The sequence below is a fragment of the Hyla sarda genome, chromosome 3 (assembly GCF_029499605.1).
Source record: "Hyla sarda isolate aHylSar1 chromosome 3, aHylSar1.hap1, whole genome shotgun sequence".
Lineage (NCBI taxonomy): Eukaryota > Metazoa > Chordata > Amphibia > Anura > Hylidae > Hyla > Hyla sarda.
In genome coordinates, this window is record NC_079191.1 from 146,461,437 (window position 1) to 146,482,754 (window position 21,318).

Here is a 21,318-nt window from a genome sequence, read left to right on the forward strand (position 1 = left end):
CAAACAAATTCCAAACAAAAGGTGTGGTCAGGACTGATCTTGAGTTGCAAGATATACTACAGCATTCCGATATATATATATATATATATATATATATATATATATATATATATATATACACACACACACATCTTTAGCAGCTCTACTAAGATCTTATAATACAGTACTTTCTTGTAGTCTGGGATAGGTTTTTATTCTATTTTATCATTTTAATCTTATCATTTTACATTGGCTGTTATACAGAGTTTCCTTCCAGAAAGCACATAACCAAAGAATGCTATATGCAGATGCCAAACAAGTATGGGATCATTTGTATTCAAATGGGCCTAAATGGGTTAATCCCATCAGGATATCTCTTTTCCTGATGGCAGCTTCCCTGATGCTAAGCTGCTTAAACAGGAGCCTGTCTGCTGAAACGTCAAATGAGCAAATGTTATCAAGGGGATCTGCCACCCAGGAGCAATTTCTGTCTTTGCCACCCTTATAGCTATGCTACTGTGACCTAGCAGAATAATACTGGCAACAATAATAAGAAAACACTGTGTTTGCCACCAGAAGCATGCCATTTCTAAACCCTAGATTTATTTATGAAAATGTGCAAAGTTTATTGTGCTATAGTTTTACAGTTTTGCATTTCCTATACAACATGTAAATGGCGTACCTTTTAGGCCAGGTTTACACCGCATAAAAAAATCAAGGCATATTACTGGTATGTAAGAAGCACTATTCCATTAAAATTATTCAGATTATTGTAAAATATCTCTACATTTATGGTATTATTCCCGAATATGTTTTACAACATTCTTAATTGTTAGATCTATGTCTGTGTGCAGGATTGATAGGCTGGGTTCACATATGACCGGTGTTCGGTAGACGTGAACTCAACCTAAGTCTCAACGCAACTGGTGCCACAACTGATGACAACGTGCATCAGTTGTCATCAGTTGTGTAGCATCCGGCGTCCATTGTCTTTGGACGCCAGACAAGAGAAGGCAGCAAGCTGCGCCCCCCAGTCCGGCATGTCCAAGCATTCATATGAATGGGATAGTTCACATTCTCAATTTCTATGCCAGAAGAATGTGAACTGTCCCATTCAAATGAATGGGATAAGTTTAACATGAGTATCTCTTTGTTGCTATTTAGTAAGCAACGTTGGGAAAAGATGACTGAGGCCGAACATATGTAAATGAGCCCTAATGCCACTGACAGAAAGAAGGTGTGAAGTACCTTTTCAAATAGCTAGAGTGGAGATAAGCCATTCAGGTGGAATATTACCTACAACCGTAGTGCACATAGTTATTGCATATTTGATACGATTATTATCATCACAGTTATTTCAATGACACCTTTTCACTAACTGATGATGTTCCCACCTAATATTCATGTAATATCTCTATATCGGTAGATCATTCCAAGTCTGTCATTACAGTGTCACACTTGTGTTATTTCTTAGATATGAATATTATGTAAAGTGTTGTTGAAATTCAAATAAATGATATGAAGATAAAACTGAACCATTGACTGATATTGCTTTGCAGAAAAAAAAAAAAAAAAAACATTTTATTGATGGTTTACATTTATTCTTGTGCAGGTTTCCTTAGCACCGGGGATCAAGCAGCAAAGGGAAATTATGGCCTTCTTGATCTCATTCAAGCCTTACGTTGGACTAGTGAAAACATTGGATTCTTTGGTGGTGATCCTTTAAGAATAACAGTTTTTGGATCTGGTGCTGGTGCATCATGTGTCAATCTTTTGACTTTGTCCCATTATTCAGAAGGTAACCGTTGGAGCAATTCAACCAAAGGTATTATGCAGGTTGCAAATTTTGTCATTTTCGGTGTCTGCATGCGGCTGTGTGTGACTGTATTCTGGCTTCACCGCTTTATTTCAGACACTATCATGTTTCTGTTGACATCTTTTTGTGCTATTACAGTGTTTCTGGCTACATTGTGTATTTTTTTTAGATGTTTCTACATAATGAACACATATCGGTTGTGCATGTCTTTTTCTTTTAAAGGTGTTTTTCTCTTTTTTTAAGTTTTTTTTCTTTCCAATATCCTAAGAACCACACTGAATGAGGTCAATTGTATTCTGTCATTCTTTAGTGGCAAGTTTAGTTTCTAACAAGAAACCTTCACTTGTAAAAGCAAAATACAATTTTATTTTAATGGTTGCTGCTCAGGAAACATTATCTGGGTTAAAAGAGGAGTTTCAAGATAAGACATACTCACTGAAAATTCATGAGTGGAATTTATTACTGTCTGTGAGAAGGAAGTTTAAATGTTTTGCATCCATGATTCCAAATTGTCAAAGCTTTGAACCTGTAGTCATATTTTATTTGACTCTCAGTTATGTTTTCCTTGTCCTTTTCAGTTCCACCCAGTGAAATGGAATGAAAGGGTTGTGCGACTCCTTTCTGTGCAGTAAAGCAGGGTGTATGTTGGCCTGCTGTACTTTAAGCTAAACATAGATTTTCAGGATATAAAGGAGTTACGTATGCATGCATCTCTTTGCATTTTACCTAAATGTATAATGTTCTATATATATTGGGGGCTTGAGGAGGCAACTTTAGACAGAGTTAGTATAGGCTCATACAAGTGAATATCTTTTTGAAGACTCTGTTCTGTTTGTCAAAATGAAAAGCATAATTCAGTAAGAAGAAACAATGAAAGCATCCGCACTCACCGCTAGTAGACTCGGCCGGAAGAAATGCTTTACTGCGCGCACAGCTTCTGCTACCCGGCGTCCCTGGTTAAGTCCCGTGGAGGAATTTAGAGTCTACTAGCGGTGAGTGCAGATACTTTCGTTGTTTCTTCTTACTGAATTATTACGCATACATCTTTTTGTATACGTCCTAGCACCTCCGTATTTGACTCAGTATAATTGGTCCGGATGACTACTATATTGCTACAGGTTCACACATCATACTTCTGAGCCTGTACTTTTAGGTGGTGCCATCGTTGATCTTCTTATCCACAAAATGAAAAGCAGCTATAAAGAGTATCTTTGTCCTTCGAGGACTGAGCATGTTATTATATGGACAACCATTTAATACCAATAGGGGCTATATAATGCTCCAGTAGTGCTGTAAGAAAAATGTGTCCCATGCAGCTCGGGTTTTCCACAGTTTGCAGCTGATTTTTGAGGGTCGAGGCAGGAGTATACACTGTGATGGAAGCTCCTTTTTATAGGGATTCTCTAAAGTTTTACTTTTAGAGTAAGGTCACACACACATGTGGGAAATATGTTGTAGATTCTTGTGGTTACAAGCAGACACACAGGGCTTCCTGGCAATGTATATGCATGCAGTAAGGTTTGGAGGCTGGATCAAGCGTTGTAGTCGCAAGAAGCAGAGATCTTGCTAGTGACTGATGTCGGCGAGCTGGGACCAGCCTCCAAACCTTACTGCACAGACAGGCTTGCGACTGGTTAGCCCTGTGTGTCTGCTCATAGCAGAATCTACAGCAGAATTCTTACAGCCCGTAATGTGAAATACGCTTTGTTGTGATATGTGTGACCCAACCTTTAAACAAGAAATGACACCTAGACACAGTCTGTTCTCCCAGCCCACCAAACTCTGTTCATCTGGTACTTAAAGGGGTACTCTGGTGGAAAACATTTTTTTTTTTAAATCAACTGGTGCCAGAAAGTTAAACAGATTTATGAAAAGTGCCTTCTATTAAAAAAATCTTTACCCTTCCAGTACTTTTTAGCAGCTGTATGCTACAGAGGAAATTATTTTCTTTTTGAATTTTTTGTCTTGTCCACAGTGCTTTCTGCTGAGACCTCTGTCCGTGTCAGGAACTGTCCAGAGCAGCATAGGTTTGCAATGGGGATTTTCTCGAGCACTGTGGACAAGACAAAAAAGAAATTCAAAAAGAAAATAATTTCCTCTGTAGCATACAGCTGCTAAAAAGTACTGGAAGGGTAAAGATTTTTTTCATAGAAGTCATTTACAAATTTGTTTAACTTTCTGGCACCAGTAGATTAAAAAAAAAATACAAGAACCCCTTTAATACTTGACATAAAAATATATCTTATCTTGTCTATAAACTCAGTACATATTGTGAAATGTATGGTGTGAAATTACCAGCTTTTCACTCTGGTCTGAGAAGTTTTGTTTGTCTATATGTGGACAACTTTTTATTCTTATGTAACTGAAGCCTTTTGTGTATTCTGATAACATGTTATGATATTGTGCTGAATCGTTTTCATGAGAAAAAAGGAATCCATAACTAAACTAAAGGAAAGTTACGGGTGGACACGTCTGTACACAAGATACTAATTAACATAATCTAGTAACTTAAGGCTATGTCATACAGTATATTCATTGTTAAAAACAATTAAAAGTCCGTTTTACAAAATGAATGTGCTTTCTGTGCATCTTCAAAAATAAGTGGCATGTCCCTTATTGTAAAAAAAAAATAATTTTTCATATACTGTGTGCACCACTTTCAAAAAGACTTTCATTTAGTCATACTGCCTCTTAGACAATCTTTGGCCGAGACAGTACATCGCTATAGCCATGGATTAGCCAAGGGGCTGTACTCTATGGTCCCTGATGTCACTCCGAGTTCAGGTGTCGATATCTGACATAAAGAGGATCATGGCCGGGGTCTAGAGTGGGATACCAGAGGCGGGAATGCTGGAGGTGAATAAATGAATAAAGGTTTGTTTTTTTAGATACTGTGCAATGGCCAAAGGTCCCTGCTGCTGGATAACCCCTTTGAGCCCTACAAAATTATAAGGTAGGGCTTTCACTTTTCAGCACATCCCATAGTGTATAAGGTACAATCTCTTTATCAGGTAAGTGATGTACATCCGCACGATGTAAAACCAACTTCCTTAATTGCTTCTTGGTCCAGTTATGATGTCCCCATACTAATTGTAGGCATTTTGTGTACTCTGATGACCTTGCTACTACACAGCCCAATACACATCAAGCTGCAATGCACTGATAACTTTCTATTATAGCCACCATTAACATTTACATTGGTTTGTGCTATAGAACCTCTTGTGTAGGATTAGGGCAGATGAACTAGGCTTTGCTCCTGATGTACATTATTGAGCCATGGACATCTATGACCATGCTACTTGATCACTAATTATTCCTCTATGGACAACTTTTGGTGGATACTAACAACTGTATACCAAAAACATCCCACATGGCATGTCATTGTAGAGATGCTCTGATCCAATCATCTAGCCATCATAATTTGGCCCTTGACAAAGTTGGTCAGATCATTACTATTTTTAACTTGAACTGTCTGTTCACTTGCGGATATATATATAATCTCTTGGCAAGGGCCAATTTCACAAGATAATATTATTCACGTCAAATGTTTTGAATGATATAGCTGATCAGTATATGCTTCAGTCTATATTATGTATACATTTTAAGTAAATTATTTTAAAAAGGAACTTCAAATGTGGACATATCAGCTTTTGGACTTAGCTCCAGTCTCTGCACTCTACTAAGGCTCTACTAAGTAAATTGATTCATAGTTTTTCTAAAAGTATCTATAAATTTGCATTAAATACTTTTATAGTTGACAGCCGGGCCATGGGCTCAAAGTGTTAAAAGGATCATCCCTTTAGAATTGATTGGGATTTTATCATGAATATGATTTACACTTGGTATTTAAAAAGATTTCCATTCCCTGGGATGTTGCCTGAAAATATTCTGAACATTATTTTGTTTTATATAGTATGACGCTCAAAAATCATTTCTTTTGTCTGTTTTCTGGTGCTCCATTAAATGTGTATTAAAGAATGACAGAATAATCTTCCGCACTGCAGAAGTGTCCACACTTATTTTAACAGTAATTTGGTTAAAGACTCTCTGAAAACCAATTAAACCCAATATTATGACATGATATCTGAATACTGAAAAGGTGTAATTTACATAACTATCACAGGTTGTCCACACATAGTCAAACACAGTGTATACGTCTCTTGACAGAGTGCCGCCAAATCATGTTGTTGTAAAAAGCTGGCAATCTCACACAGTACATCTCAGGATAAATTGAAATTAGAGAGAAATTAAGAATGCACATATCTTTAAGTGCCATATTGCTACAGTTTTTTCCTAGATAAAATCTAGATCCATGATGACATACCAAGAACATTAAAAAGGATTGGGTTAGAAAATAAAAAGCCTGTGTACAGGTGAGGTACTGTTTTTGGGGAAAAACACACAATGGTCAATAATGTATGAATGAAGATGTGTGATTACAGAAATAAACTGTATGGTATGCTTTTACTTTAAAAAGTATGGTATTTTTATGGCCTTTTTTCTTTCCCATTACTTATATATACTTACATGTTTAATTATCACTTTTAGGCCCTGATTTACTAAGAGTAATGGGCATTTATTAGTGTGGAATATTTTTTCAGACTTACATGATTCCCCTATAATAACTTAATAAGAATTCCCAAGTCAGGCAAGTTCTGACCATCATTTTCTTCGTGGGAATTTCCGGCCGTTTATTTACAGGATTTTGTGTGAATTTTTTCCGTTTTTGCATTTTCATTTTTTCCTCATCACTTTCTAAAAATCATAACGCTTCCAATTTTGCACATAAAATTCCATATGATAGCTTATTTTTTGCACCACCAATTCTACTTGGTAGTGGCATTAGTCATTTCACCCAAAAATCCGCGGCAAAACGGAAAATAAAATCATTGTGCGACAAAATTGAAGAAAAAATGTACCGTATATACTCGAGTATAAGCCGACCCGAGTATAAGCCGAGACCCCTAATTTCAACCCAAAATCCCAGGAAAAGTTATTGACTCGAGTATAAGCCTAGGGTGGGAAATACCTCATCCCCCCCTGTCATCATCCAGACCCGTCATTAACATCCTCATCATCCCCTTGTCATCATCCCACACATCCCCCCTTCATCATCCCCTTGTCATCATCCCACACATCCCCTTATCATCCCACACATCCCCCCTTCATCATCCCCTTGTCATCATCCCACACATCCCCTTATCATCCCACACATCCCCCCTTCATCATCCCCTTGTCATCATCCCACACATCCCCCCTTCATCATCCCCTTGTCATCATCCCACACATCCCCTTATCCCACACATCCCCCCTTCATCATCCCCTTGTCATCATCCCACACATCCCCTTATCCCACACATCCCCCCTTCATCATCCCCTTGTCATCATCCCACACATCCCCCCTTCATCATCCCCTTGTCATCATCCCACACATCCCCTTATCATCCCACACATCCCCCCTTCATCATCCCCTTGTAATCATCCCACACCCCCCCCCCCTTCATCATCCCCACCCCCCTTCATCATCCCCCCCCCCCCCTTCATCATCCTCTTCTCATCATTCGCCCTCAGTGGTCTTCAACCTGCGGACCTCCAGAGGTTTCAAAACTACAACTCCCAGCAAGCCCGGGCAGCCATCGGCTGTCCGGGCTTGCTGGGAGTTGTAGTTTTGAAACCTCCGGAGGTCCGCAGGTTGAAGACCACTGCGGCCTTCAACATCATCCAGCCCCCTCTCACCCCCTTTAGTTCTGAGTACTCACCTCCGCTCGGCGCTGGTCCGGTCCTGCAGGACTGTCCGGTGAGGAGGTGGTCCGGTGGGATAGTGGTCCGGGCTGCTATCTTCACCGGGGGCGCCTCTTCTCCGCGCTTCCGGCCCGGAATAGAGCCGTTGCCTTGACAACGACGTATCTGCGTCGTTGTCAAGGCAACGTGACTATTCTGAGGCCGGGCCCGAAGCGCTTAGAAGAGGCCTCCCCGGTGAAGATAGCAGCCCGGACCACCTCCTCACCGGACCACCTCCTTACCGGACAGCCCTGCAGGACCGGACCAGCGCCGAGCGGAGGTGAGTACTCAGAACTAAAGGGGGTGAGAGGGGGCTGGATGATGTTGAAGGCCGCAGTGGTCTTCAACCTGCGGACCTCCGGAGGTTTCAAAACTACAACTCCCAGCAAGCCCGGACAGCCGATGGCTGCCCTGGCTTGCTGGGAGTTGTAGTTTTGAAACCTCTGGAAGTCCGCAGGTTGAAGACCACTGCGGGTGGGGGAGTTCACTCGAGTATAAGCCGAGGGGGTGTTTTCAGCACGAAAAATCGTGCTGAAAAACTCGGCTTATACTCGAGTATATACGGTAATTTTGTCAATTTTGGGGCTTCCGTTTCTACGCAGTGCATTTTTCGGTAAAAATAACACATTATGTATATTCTGTAGGTCCATACAGTTAAAATGATACCCTCCTTATATGGGTTGGATATTGTCATATTTTGGAAAAAAATCATAACTACATGCAGGAAAATGTATATGAAAAAAATTATCATCTTCTAACCCCTATAACTTTTTATTTTTCCGCGTACGGGCCGGTATGAGGACTCATTTTTTGCACCGTGTTCTGAAGCTTTTATCGGTACTACGTTTGTATTGATTAGACTTTTTGATCGCTTTTTATTCATTTTTTCATGATATAAAAAGTGACCAAAAATACACTATTTTGGACTTTGAATTTTTTTTGGCGCGTATGCCATTGACCGTGCAATTTAATTAATGGTATATTTTTATAGTTCGGACATTTCCGCATGCGGTGATACCACATATGTGTATTTTTATTTTCACAGTTTTTTTTTCTAAGGGAAAAGGGGGGTGATTCAAAATTTTATTAGAGAAGGGGTTAAATGACCTTTGTGAACTTTTTTTTCCACTTTTTTTTTGCAGTGCTATAGCACAGCACACACTGATCTCTTATGCTTATCCCTGCAAAGCCATAGCTTTGCATGGATCAGCGAGATAGGAGCTCGATTGCTGTAGCTGTAGCTCAGGCTTGGAGCAATAAAACCCAGATCAGACGCGGCAGAGACAGGTAAGGGGACCTCCACTCGCGTCCTAGCTGATCGGGAAATCGCGATTTTATCGCAATGTCCCGATCAGCCCGACTGAGCTTCCGGGAAGTGTTTACTTTCACTTTCAGACTCGGCGGGCAACTTTGATCGCCGTGTCTGAAGGGTTAATAGCACGCGTCACAACAATTGGTGCCGCACACTGTTAGCCCAGGGTCCTGGCTATGAATGGCAGCCGGGACCGACCCGGTGAGATGCGGGGTCACGGTGTGACACCGTTTTAAACACCGGGACCGGTCGTAGGGCGTACAGGTACGCCCTACGTCCTTAAGAGGTTAATAGTGTGTGTGTGTTTTAACTTTTTTTCCCTTTATTATTTAAATTTTTAGGTAGTACAACTCCCAGCAAGGAACAGACTGTTCCATGATGGGAGTAGTAGTACCTGTACTAATAGACAGATCGCCCCGGTTCTGACACCCGTCACTGCGCTGCAATCCTGTTCCCATATCAACCCCCGATGAGCCTGTAACTAGTGGTGCCATCCTACACTTCTGTTCACACGTTTGTATATATATATATATATATATTTATATATATATATATATATATATATATATATATATATATATATACAGTATATATATATATATATATATATATATATATATATATACAGTATATATATATATATATATATATATATATATATATATATATATATATACATGGCAGTGCAGGGGACCAGAGAAGAGTGGCGATGCCCCGCATCTATACATTATACAGGACAATCGCAGTGGGTGTCAGGAGTGATACCCGATGTGATCTGTCGTTAACGGCAGATACTTCTGTTCCCAACATGGAGCACACTCAGCTCCATGCTGGGAGCTGTAATACCTGCATTAATAGGGCTGTAATACCTGCATTAATGGGGGTGGCGGCATCCTGGACTTCTAGTACTATTCCTTACTATCTTTGGTATGTATACACTGTGGTTGTTGCTTTAAGTTTTTACTGATACTTATATGTGGCATTAGTGTAGTCTGCACTTGCACTTTAAGGCTTTTTAGCCCAAGCTGTTTGCCGCATTGATATTGATTATATAAAGCTGTTATTTCACCCTGTGTCTACAGTACGATTTTCATACACTGGTATATTAAATTATTGTATGTCCCAGGTATTGCCGCCTTTTGCTGCCGATTTCTCCTTTTTTTAAACTGTTTTTATGTATTTGAACAATGTATTTCAATAAAGATTAATTATTTAATTACCTATGTTAATAGCTCCTGTGTTCTTTGTGTTACCTGCATTAATAGACAGATAGCAGCGAGTGTCACTTCTGACACTTGGTGAGATCTGTCTATTAATGCAGGTAATGCAGTTAAAGATCAACTGTCACAGATTTTAACCCCCATAAACTAGCCCCAGGATGACAAAGTTGTTAGAAATTATAGTTCAAGCATAACTTTTGCTGCTTTCTAGCAGCTTTAATGGGGCTAAAAAATGCTTTTTGGGAAAGTCAGCAAAAGACGGATATGCGCTGTATGTCAGGGCTGGGACGCTGTGTGATTGACACACAGGTCCCAGCGCATAGGCCCCTTATTCTTCTTATATGCGGGTGGCGCATAAAAAGTGCCCGTTCTCCTTTGCCCAGCAGTGATGCGATGTGGGCGGCCACAGCAAGAGCTCGGTCCCTAAGGCCCTATGCGCGGCTACATTATGCCGCCCATGGGGAGCGAGCGCTTGCTGTGAGGGCTGGCAGCCCGCATCACATCACCGCTGTGCACAGGAGAACATACACTGTTTATTCTTTTATAGTAGAAAACTCGCCACCCACATATAAGAATAAGGGTTCTATGCAATCACACAGCGGCCCCTGTGGTGACATACAGGGGATATCACACTGTTGCTGACTTTCATAAAAAGCATTTTTCAGCCTGATTAAAGCTGCTAGAGAGCAGCAAAAGGTATGATTGAACTGTAATTTCTAACAACTTTGTCATCCTGGGGCTAGTTTATGAGGGTTAAAATCTGTGACAGTTGCGCTTTAACTGCAGGTACTACTGCTCCTAACAGGAGCACACTCAGCTCAATGCTGGGAGCTGTAGTACCTGCATTAATAGACATATCTCAACAGGTAGTTACACTCGCTGAAATCTATCTATTAATGAGTGTGCTCCATGTTGGGAGGAGTACCTGCAGTAAAGGAAAGATCACAGCGGGTGTCACTCCTGACACCCACTGCAATCGTCCTGTATAATGTATAGATGCAGGGCATGGCAGCTCTTCTCTGGTCCCCTGCACTGCCGTATATATATATTTTTTTCTTTTAGTATATATATATATATATATATATATATATATATATATATACCCAGGGGTCAAGTCCTGGGAAAAAAAAGTATGGGAATTCACCCAAGATTTTCCCACATGGGCTGGTCCTATAGGACTTCTGCCAATGGGAACAGTGTTCCTGCTGTGGGAAAGTGCAGGAACTCAGTTCCCCCACAAGTTCCTGCAGGACTTGAGCCCTGTATATATCTATTATTCATATTTCCCGCATAGAGCTGTGAGTGACTGGAACCATTTGGCCAATCACAGCTCTCTGCGATAAATATGAATCTGTGATGTGAAGAACTTCACATCGCAGAACATAGTGCAGGATCGCGCAGAAGAGCGGCCGCCCGCCCGCATCTATACATTATATATGGGGATTAAAACGGGTGTCAGATCCTGGGGAGATCTGTCTATTAGTACAAGTACTACTACTTCCATCATGGAACAGTCTGTTCCATGCTGGGAGTAGTAGTACTACAAAAAAAATGTAAAAAGTTAAGAAAAAAAAGTTAAAAACACACACTTTATTATATCTATTCGCTGTGAATTTATTCAGATCGAATCATATTTTTTTTTTTTTATTTGGCAAATCGGCCAAATCAAGTTTTTCAAAAATTTGCTCATCTCTAATACTAACACTAAGTACTATACTAAGTTCATAAGGGTGAAAAAAGACCATCAAGAGTCCATCAAGTTCAACCTATGTCCTTAATGAGTCCCTGCTGAGTTTATTCAGAGGAAGGCGAAAACCCTCATACTAGAGGTAAAAATTCCTTCCCGACTCCAAATATGAATAAATCCCTGGATAAACATTCTGTCCCTATAAATCTAGTATCCATACCCTGTAATGTTTTTACTCTCCAGAAATGCATCCATGCCCCTTTTGAACTCTTTTAATAAGTTCACCATGACCACCTCCTCCGAAAGAGAGTTCTACAGTTCCACTACTCTTACAGTAAAGAACCCCCATCTGTGCTGGTGTAGAAACCTTCTTTCCTCTAGACGTAGAGGATGCCCCTTTGTTATAGATATAGTCCTGGGTATAAATAGATCATGGGAGAGAACTCTGTAGTGCCCCTGATATATTTATACATAGTTATTAGGTCGCCCCTAAGCCTTCTTTTTTCTAAACTAAATAACCCTAATTCTGATAATCTTTCAGGATACTATAGTCCTCCCATTCCCCTTATTACTCTGGTTCCCTGTCTTTGAACCCTCTCCAGCTCCACTATATCTTTCTTGTACACTGGTGCCCAGTACTGTACACAGTATTCCATGTGTGGTCTGACTAGTGATTTGTACAATGGTAGAATGATTTCCTTGTTGTGGGCTTCTACTCCCCTATTGATGCACCCCATGATTTTATTTGCCTTGGCAGCAGCAGCTGCCTGCCACTGGTCGCTACAGCTAAAATTACTGTTAACTAAGACTCCTAAGTCCTTTTCCATGTCAGTTGTTCCCAGTATTTTCCCATTTAATACATAATCCCAGCCCGGATTTTTCCTCCCCATGTGCATAACCTTACATTTATCAGTGTTTAACCTCATGTGCCACTTATCTGCCCAAACCCCCAACCTATCCAGATCCATTTGTAATAGTGCACTGTCCTTTATTGTGTTATCCACTTTACAGAGTTTAGTATCATATGCAAAGATTGCTACTTTACTATTCAATCCCTCTACAAGGTCATTAATAAATATATGAAATAGAATAGAACCCAAAACTGACCCCTGTGAGTGGGTCTACAAGTATCATTAATAACCACCCTCTGTTTCCCATCACTGAGCCAGTTATTTACCCACTTGCACACATTCTCCCCAAGCCCAATCCCTCTCACTTTATGTAACAATCTTTTATGTGGCACTGTATCAAATGCTTTGGAAAGATCAAGATATACGACATCCAGTGATTGCCCCTGGTCCAGTCTGGAGCTCACCTCCTCATAAAAGCTGATCAGGTTAGTTTGACAGGACCGATCCCTCATAAAACCATGCTGATATAGAGTCATACATTTATTTTTTATCAAGTTACTCCAAAATAGCATCTCTTAGAAAACCCTTAAAAACAATTTACATACAACGTAGGTTAAACTAACATGCCTATAATAACCGGGGTCATTTTTTGACCCCTTTTTAAATATTGGCACCACATTTACTATGTGCCAGTCCTGTGGAACAGTCCCTGTTACTATAGAGTCCTTGAATATTAAAAATAGGGCTCTGTCTATTACTTTACTTAATTCCCTTAGAACAACGGGGTGAATGCCATCTGGACCTGGTGACTTGTCTATCTTGATTTTTTTAGACGGCACTGCACTTCTTCCTGGGTTAGATAGGCGACCTGTACTGGGAAGTTTATCTTATCTCATTGTATTTCACCTCGCATTTCATTTTCCTCTGTGAATATAGTGGAGAACAATGTGTTTAAAGGGGAACTCAACATTTTTTTTTTTCAATAAACTGTTGGCAGAAAGTTATTTCTATTTAAAAATCTGAATACTTATATCAGTTGCTGTATGCACCACAGGAAGTTCTTTTTTTTAATTTCCTTTCTGTCTGACTACAGTGCTCTCTGCTGACACCTCTTTCCATTTCATTTTAGGAACTGTCCAGAGTAGGAGCAAATCCCATAGCAAACCTATTCTGCTCTGGTCAGTTCCTGACAGAAACAGACGTGTCAACAGAGAGTACTGTGGTCAGACAGAAAGGAAATTAAAAAAGAAAAGGACTTCCTGTGGTGTATACAGTACGTTATATGTACTGGAAGGATTAAGATTTTTTAAATAGAAGTAATTTAATCTACTATCTCTGTTTTAGCATGCATTTTGTATTTTCTGGTTTTGGCCATGTTATGTGGCATGCTCTTAGTAGATTTTAAGCTGTGTTTGTATAGTCTGTTTTAGGATTTATTTACCCTTTCTGCTATGTTTCTGTTCACACTGTGTTTTCTCTTGTATGCATTTATGTGAAATTCTGTGTTTTATATTTCTGTTTTCCTACTGGGCCAGCATCCTGACCTCGGTGGAGTGTGCCACTGGACAGTTGTCTATTTAGATTTATTATTAGTGGCTACTCCCATAGTGAAGTGTCCAGTTTGTGTGTCCAGTGTGAACCATGTCCTATGTTAGGCATCCCTGTTTCTGCACCATGGGGGATTGTGATTTCTGTCTTGTGTTCAGTGTGAACAGTGTTCTATAAATATATCCCATGTATCTGGCATTCCTATTACCTGTACATGGGGACTTTGTGTTTACTGGAGGTTTTGCATAGGGAATGTGAATATTCCTGACTAGCGATAGATCCCTGTTTCTGGTCCATGGGGACTTAGTGTCTTCTGGATGTTCTGGTGGATTATGCTATATTCCTGTCTGTTCCTAAAGTCTGTTGCCTTATCTGTTTTTCTGTTTGGTGTTTTGAACTCTGTGTTTATTAGTTCTCTATTCAGATTTCTGGAGTTATGCACATGACTACTGATCTATAGTGTCCTCTGTTCACGACCACGGATCTATAGTGTCCTCTGTTCACGACCACTGAGTCCTCTGTTCATGTCATGTTCTATAGTGTCCTCTGTGCTGCTCACTGATCTGTGTCCTCTGAACTTAATATACTACGGAGTTGTATGTTCTTGTTATGTTTCTGGCTTGTGACCGACTATTTAGTAGTATGTGTTTTTATTGGGCACCCAGTTGACCATCCACCAGTTAGGGTGGATGGACAAGTAGGAGGGGAGAGCGGTTTTAGGGTCAGTTTAGGGCTCACTCTCCCTGTCCCCCTGGTCAGTCCCTAACAAATTCTTCTTCACTGCCATCGTGTTTTAGTAGCTTCATTTTTTTTTGTCATTTATTGCCCCCTTAACATTTTTATTCATCCACATTGTCTCCTATTCCTGACCCTTGTATCCCCATAAGGTATGTACCTCTTACAGTGAGAATTCAAAATACTTTTAAAAGTCTCCCATTTATTGTCAGTATTCTTGTTTCAGAGGACATTATCCCAATTTATATTGTTACGGGCTTCTCTGAGTTGATCAAAATTTGCCTTTCTAAAGTTCATTGTTTTTGTTGCCCCTCGAGATGTTCTCTTATTGAAGTACAAGTTATAATTTATTATATTAAGATTTCTATTTCCTAGGTGACCTTCTACCTTCACATTAGTTACTCTGTCAGGTCTGTTGGTTAATATTAAGTCTAGTAGGGCGTCCCCTTTGGTCGGGCCCTGCACCATTTGGGACAGAAAATTGTCTTTAGCTATAGCCAGAAACCTGTTTCCTTTATGAGATTCACAGGTCTTAGTCTCCCAGTTTATATCAGGATAGTTAAAGTCCCCCATTATTATCACATTCTGATTTGCTCCCTTGTTTATTTGCCTCAGTAATTGATCTTCTGGCTCTTCTATTATGTTTGGTGGCTTATAGCAAACCCCCATCATAATGTTTTTATTTTAATCTCGGTATATTTCTACCCATAATAACTCCACATTATCGTTTCCCTCCCATATATCTTTCCGCAGTGCGGTCTTCAGACTGGACTTTACTTAAATGCAAACTTCTCCCCCTTTCCGTTTTGTCCAATCCTTCCTGGATAGACTATAACCCTGTATGTTGAATGCCCAGTCACAGCTATCATCCAACCAAGCCTCTGTTCTACCCACTATGTCATCATTTTTCTCAGACAATATCAACTCCAGTTCGTCATTGCCACTTATCTCCTTGTGCCCAAGAACAGTAAGCAGTGATGCATGGCACATTGCTGCTTGCTGTAGAAAACCAGGAACCCAAAAGTCCCTGCTTCTGTGCATTGTTTCCTTTAAGCCCAGACCAGTAAACATGAACTGAGTAGTAGGCATACAACCCACGCTTGCTGCTTAGTGGACAGGAGTCCAAGCCTCTGTACATATTCACCCAATGTGAATTACAAAAATTCAGATAAATCAGTATTTTCACAGAATTTGTAATGCATTTGATTTATTGCTAATTTATTTATATAATTATATATAATTTATTATATTTTTTCATATTTTTTTAGCAAGCAGCAAGAACTTTGTAAAAATCTGCAGTTCATTTTGTGTTTTTTTTTTTTTTTTTTTTTGTAGGGTTTTGCTTTTTAAGGACCCCATTTCAGATGTAAAATTTGTCTAAACATTCAATTTTATTTACCTGGGCTCCTAAAAATGTTACGAGTATTTTGCCCATGTATATACGTATATCTGATATATTTTGTTGGTCTGTAAAAATACAATAATATATAGGATTTACTAAATTAGCACATGCATAATGATTAGTTAGCAATTGACCCTGTTGTACATTTTTTTAAATGGGAAAAAAATACTTTAAAAGCAGCAAAAAATATGACACAATAATGATTTAAAACAAATGAAACTGTCAATTAAAATGAAAATTTTTGGCCACTAAATCATAACAAAAGAAAACAAGACCTATTTAGTTCAAATATGCCCGCATTTTAGCAACTAAAGTTGGATGCAATATACAGATAATAATATTTATAATTGCATGAGGATGTTTTAAAGATGTTATATATTTGTTTACACTTAATAGTTTTTGTATGATTTGTACTCCATGTTCATTTAAAAAGTAAAATTTATATGTTATGGCATGCAAAATACCTGTTTGATATAGCATGGATCCCCCAAATGTGATGCAAAATATAAATTTTTGTTAAAATCTTTATGTTTTAATAATGCTTTTATTTGTTTTGGACACAGGTCTCTTTCAAAGGGCAATTGCACAAAGTGGAACTGCCCTGTCCAGTTGGGCAGTTAGCTTTCAGCCTGCCAAATATGCCCGCATTTTAGCAACTAAAGTTGGATGCAACATGACTGATACTGTAGAACTTATAGAATGTCTACAGAAGAAACCTTACAGAGAACTTGTGGACCAAGACATACAGCCAGCAAGGTATCACATAGCTTTTGGACCAGTAATAGATGGTGATGTAATTCCTGATGACCCTCAGATTCTTATGGAACAAGGTGAATTTCTCAATTATGATATCATGTTGGGTGTAAACCAAGGAGAAGGACTCAAGTTCGTGGAAAGTATTGTAGACCATGAGGATGGCATCTCTGCAAGTGACTTTGACTTCGCAGTTTCCAATTTTGTTGATAACTTATATGGATATACAGAAGGAAAAGATATAATGAGGGAAACCATCAAATTTATGTATACTGATTGGGCAGATCGACACAATCCTGAAACAAGAAGAAAAACATTGTTGGCGTTATTCACTGACCATCAGTGGGTTGCGCCAGCAGTTGCAACTGCAGATCTGCACTCAAATTTTGGTTCTCCTACATATTTTTATGCCTTTTACCATCATTGCCAATCAGATCAAGTGCCTGCTTGGGCAGATGCATCCCATGGGGATGAGGTCCCCTATGTATTTGGAATCCCTATGATTGGACCTACAGAGCTTTTTCCATGCAATTTCTCCAAAAATGACCTTATGCTAAGTGCAGTAGTAATGACATATTGGACAAACTTTGCTAAAACTGGGTAAGTAGCATTCATTTGTTCAATTGGCATGTTAGTAATACACATGTACAGGTTAAATATGTCAGGATTATTATAATATTTCATAATATTCTGAATGGTGGGCATCAACTTGGGGAAGCCCGGGGTGCCAGTGTTTTATGGGATGCATATATAACATGCTGGGCAGTCCGTCTGATCAAATAGTATGAGTGTCACTAATAGATTGTAAGCCAGTATAGTGCACTATACACTATCATGTAACTTGTACCCTGTGTATGCCTTATCTGTGTGCAACTATAATATTCAGCAAATTACCCTCCTCATGAATAGTAAGAGTTTGACTGGTTGTTCATCAGTATTTTGCACCTGTGCACCTGTGGGGCTCCCCCCAAATTGTGGCAGACCTGAATCATGTGAGAATAGGTGTCTAACCTAGTAGCCAGTAGGTATGGCCTCTTTTCTGTAATTTTTTTGTGGAAACCAAGCCCTAGAATAAATTACACTCTTCCCCCTCAGCATTTTTCTGCCTTTTTGGTGCCCCCATTTCTATGCATTCTGACCCCATATGAGGATTGCGGAGGGTTATGATGGTGCATCCTTCCAGTAATGTGAAAATCAATTTAATTCTATAAATGTTACTTTCCAATGTTCCATCCATGACATTGATATAAAATCAATATGGTAAGCTATGATTTGCTTGATGATACTTGTTGCATTGACTAGTTAATGGAAAGTATTGGACATGTAAGTTTATCGTATACATGGTCTATAATGATTCATGATATCTTAAATTAAACAAAACAATAAGCATGGATTACACATTATATCATTTTATATTTGATGTTAACAAGTTAGCTACATTATTTGTATAATGCCTTCCATTTATCTTGTATTAACTTGTCTTGTATCTTTTTCTTGTTAGATTGAATGTTTGTTTGTTTTCTTTTTCAGAGACCCAAATCAACCTGTTCCACAAGATACAAAATTCCTCCACACAAAACCAAATCGTTTTGAAGAAGTTGCTTGGAATAGATATTCGCAAAAGGACCAACTTTATCTCCACATTGGATTAAAACCAAGGGTTAAAGAACATTATAGGGCTAACAAAGTAAACCTTTGGCTAGAACTTGTTCCACATCTTCATGTTATTAATGATCTCACCACGACTAAAGGGCCATCTACAGACATCACTTCTAGACCAACCAGGAAAATCCTTGTACCTGTAACTTCAGCCTTCCCTACAATCAACGAAGATAACTTCAAACAACAGCCTAGTCCTTTTTCATTGGAAAGAGACTATTCTACTGAGTTGAGTGTAACTATTGCTGTTGGAGCATCTCTTCTATTTCTTAATATTTTGGCATTTGCTGCATTATATTACAAAAAGGATAAAAGGAGACATGATGTGCATAGGAGATGTAGTCCTCAGCGCAACACTACAAATGACATAGCCCATGCACAAGAAGAAGAAATTATGTCTCTGCAAATGAAGCACACAGACTTGGACCGTGAATGTGAATCCATCCATCCTCATGAGGTTGTTCTTCGAAATGCCTGTCCTCCAGACTACACTCTAGCAATGCGAAGATCCCCAGATGATATTCCCTTAATGACCCCTAATACTATAACAATGATTCCTAATACTATACCAGGGATACAGCCCATACATGCCTTTAATACTTATACTGCAGGACAGAATAACACACTTCCCCATCCACACCCACATCCGCATCCACATTCACATTCTACAACCAGAGTATAGCCAGACTAGACGGAATACAGACTTTATTTTTGATGTATTACAGTAGTTGACCTTATTGGAAATTTCTTGGATTTTCAACCCCACAGGACTTGTATTATTTAAACATGGAGGATTACAATGTGCATAATGCATATAAATATAAAACAAAAAAACAAAAAACACATTTTGAAATTTTGGAAAAAAATGTAAATAATCGAAGACGGACAACAGCAGCAATTGAAATAATTGTTGTTAATGATACTGTTTTTTTATTCATATTCAACTTTTTTTAGGATTTAAGTTACAAATTGGCTTTAGGCATGTGCTACAAAAAAAGAGAGGACAAAGACTTAAATGTATTTATATGCACAAGGGACTCACACATGGAATGTCTGATATTTTTCACCATTTTCTTTTATTTTTTTTAATTTTTTGTTTGTTTTGAACTGTTTTATTGTGTAGATCATATATAAGTGCACAAAGCACCAATGCTGTTAAGGCCTTAAAATTGGGCCCTATTCTATTAACTGCCAATAGAACAAAAGAGGTTTTAAGCCTGGCAGGTATAACATTATCACTTAAGTGCTGTCACTATCAATTATGGGAATAAAGGATATTGGATATTTTAAGCACGAAGTGCATGATAATTTGTATGCTTGGTGGCTGTACTGCGGAATAAGCCACTATTAAAATTTGTTCTCATCCCATTAGATTTTTTCCCCCATTTTATTAAGGAATACAACATCAATTGGCAAACTTTAAGGATTTGTTTTATATATATATATATATTTTTTTTTTTCTTAAGGGATAGTTAGCGTGTTCAAATTCCAATAATTAATTGTATTGTCCTCAGTTTTAATCTGAGCTAGAAATAAAAGGTGCATATTTTATGTTAGAAATAGCAAGAGAAAACCCTTACTGGTGTGAATCCCAAAGGATATATGTATTTAAAGATATATACAATTTTTGTTCATTCTGAACAATTTCTAAAAGTATATGTTTTCTGGTAAATGAGAATGATTTTATATGGTATAGCTGAGATCTGATGCAATTGATAATAATGGTAAGTAACAATGCGTCCAAAGAAAACTTGAGTAATTGTCCCACTACTGATATTTTTTTAACATGTTTCTCATGTTGCATGTCCACGTGTGGAAAATTTTTATTTTTTTTCTTTACTACTGTAAATTTCTTTTATATTGATGTTACCTCACAGCAGTATATAAGTAAAATGTATACATATGTAGATACCAAGAATACACTATTATGAAGGGTGCCAACAAAATTTATAAACCCAGTTCTGCCTCTGTAATTTTATACTACTATTATCCAAACACAAAAAAATATGACTTTCCCTCTTGTCTATCAGGAAAGGTATTTATCACAGTCTTTTCAAGGTGTTTGTATATGTATCAGATGTACATTTATATGGAAAATGATAGAGGTGGACTTAAGAGCACATCACGAAGAAATTATTTCTCTCTTACCTGTATATTTCTATTAGACAACAGTTAATGTGCTTTTCTTTTTTTTTTCTCTTTTTATTTCTTTTTTCTTTTCTTCCTTTGTTTTTTGTTTTTTTACATTTCCAAAACTAGTAATTTTGATAGTTTGTAAGATAATGCAAATATGTTTCTCTGACAAACTAACTGCAGTAACTTTCTTTTCAGTTACTCTTTTTAAAAAATAAAAGCTTATTACACACAAAATTGTATATTACTTAATGGAAATTACTTTGTACTTTTTGGCTAGGATTCTGGTCATTGAGTGAAATAAAGATAATCTGGATAAATCATATTATTCCAATGCTGAAAAAAGACATGACGTTGCTCATTAAAGAGCTAATGTGTTGATTACCGCTTTGTCATTTCATTTTTTTCTTCATCAAAATTTTATATATTTAACACACCCACA

The 21,318-nt window shown here is 38.4% G+C and overlaps 1 protein-coding gene across 6 annotated transcripts in view; it reads left to right on the top strand.

The window, feature by feature from the left end:
* The window catches only part of NLGN1 (neuroligin 1), an 896,776-nt gene extending 875,784 nt beyond the window's left edge, over positions 1-20,992 (top strand). For all 6 annotated transcript variants that reach the window (XM_056565209.1, XM_056565208.1, XM_056565210.1 and 3 more), the window contains 3 exons: positions 1,592-1,804; positions 16,895-17,684; positions 18,615-20,992. In XM_056565209.1, the coding sequence (XP_056421184.1) occupies positions 1,592-1,804; positions 16,895-17,684; positions 18,615-19,425 (1,814 nt within the window). In that variant the 3' untranslated portion in view covers positions 19,426-20,992. The remainder of the gene's footprint in view (positions 1-1,591; positions 1,805-16,894; positions 17,685-18,614) is intronic.
* The last annotated feature ends 326 nt before the right edge of the window (positions 20,993-21,318 follow it).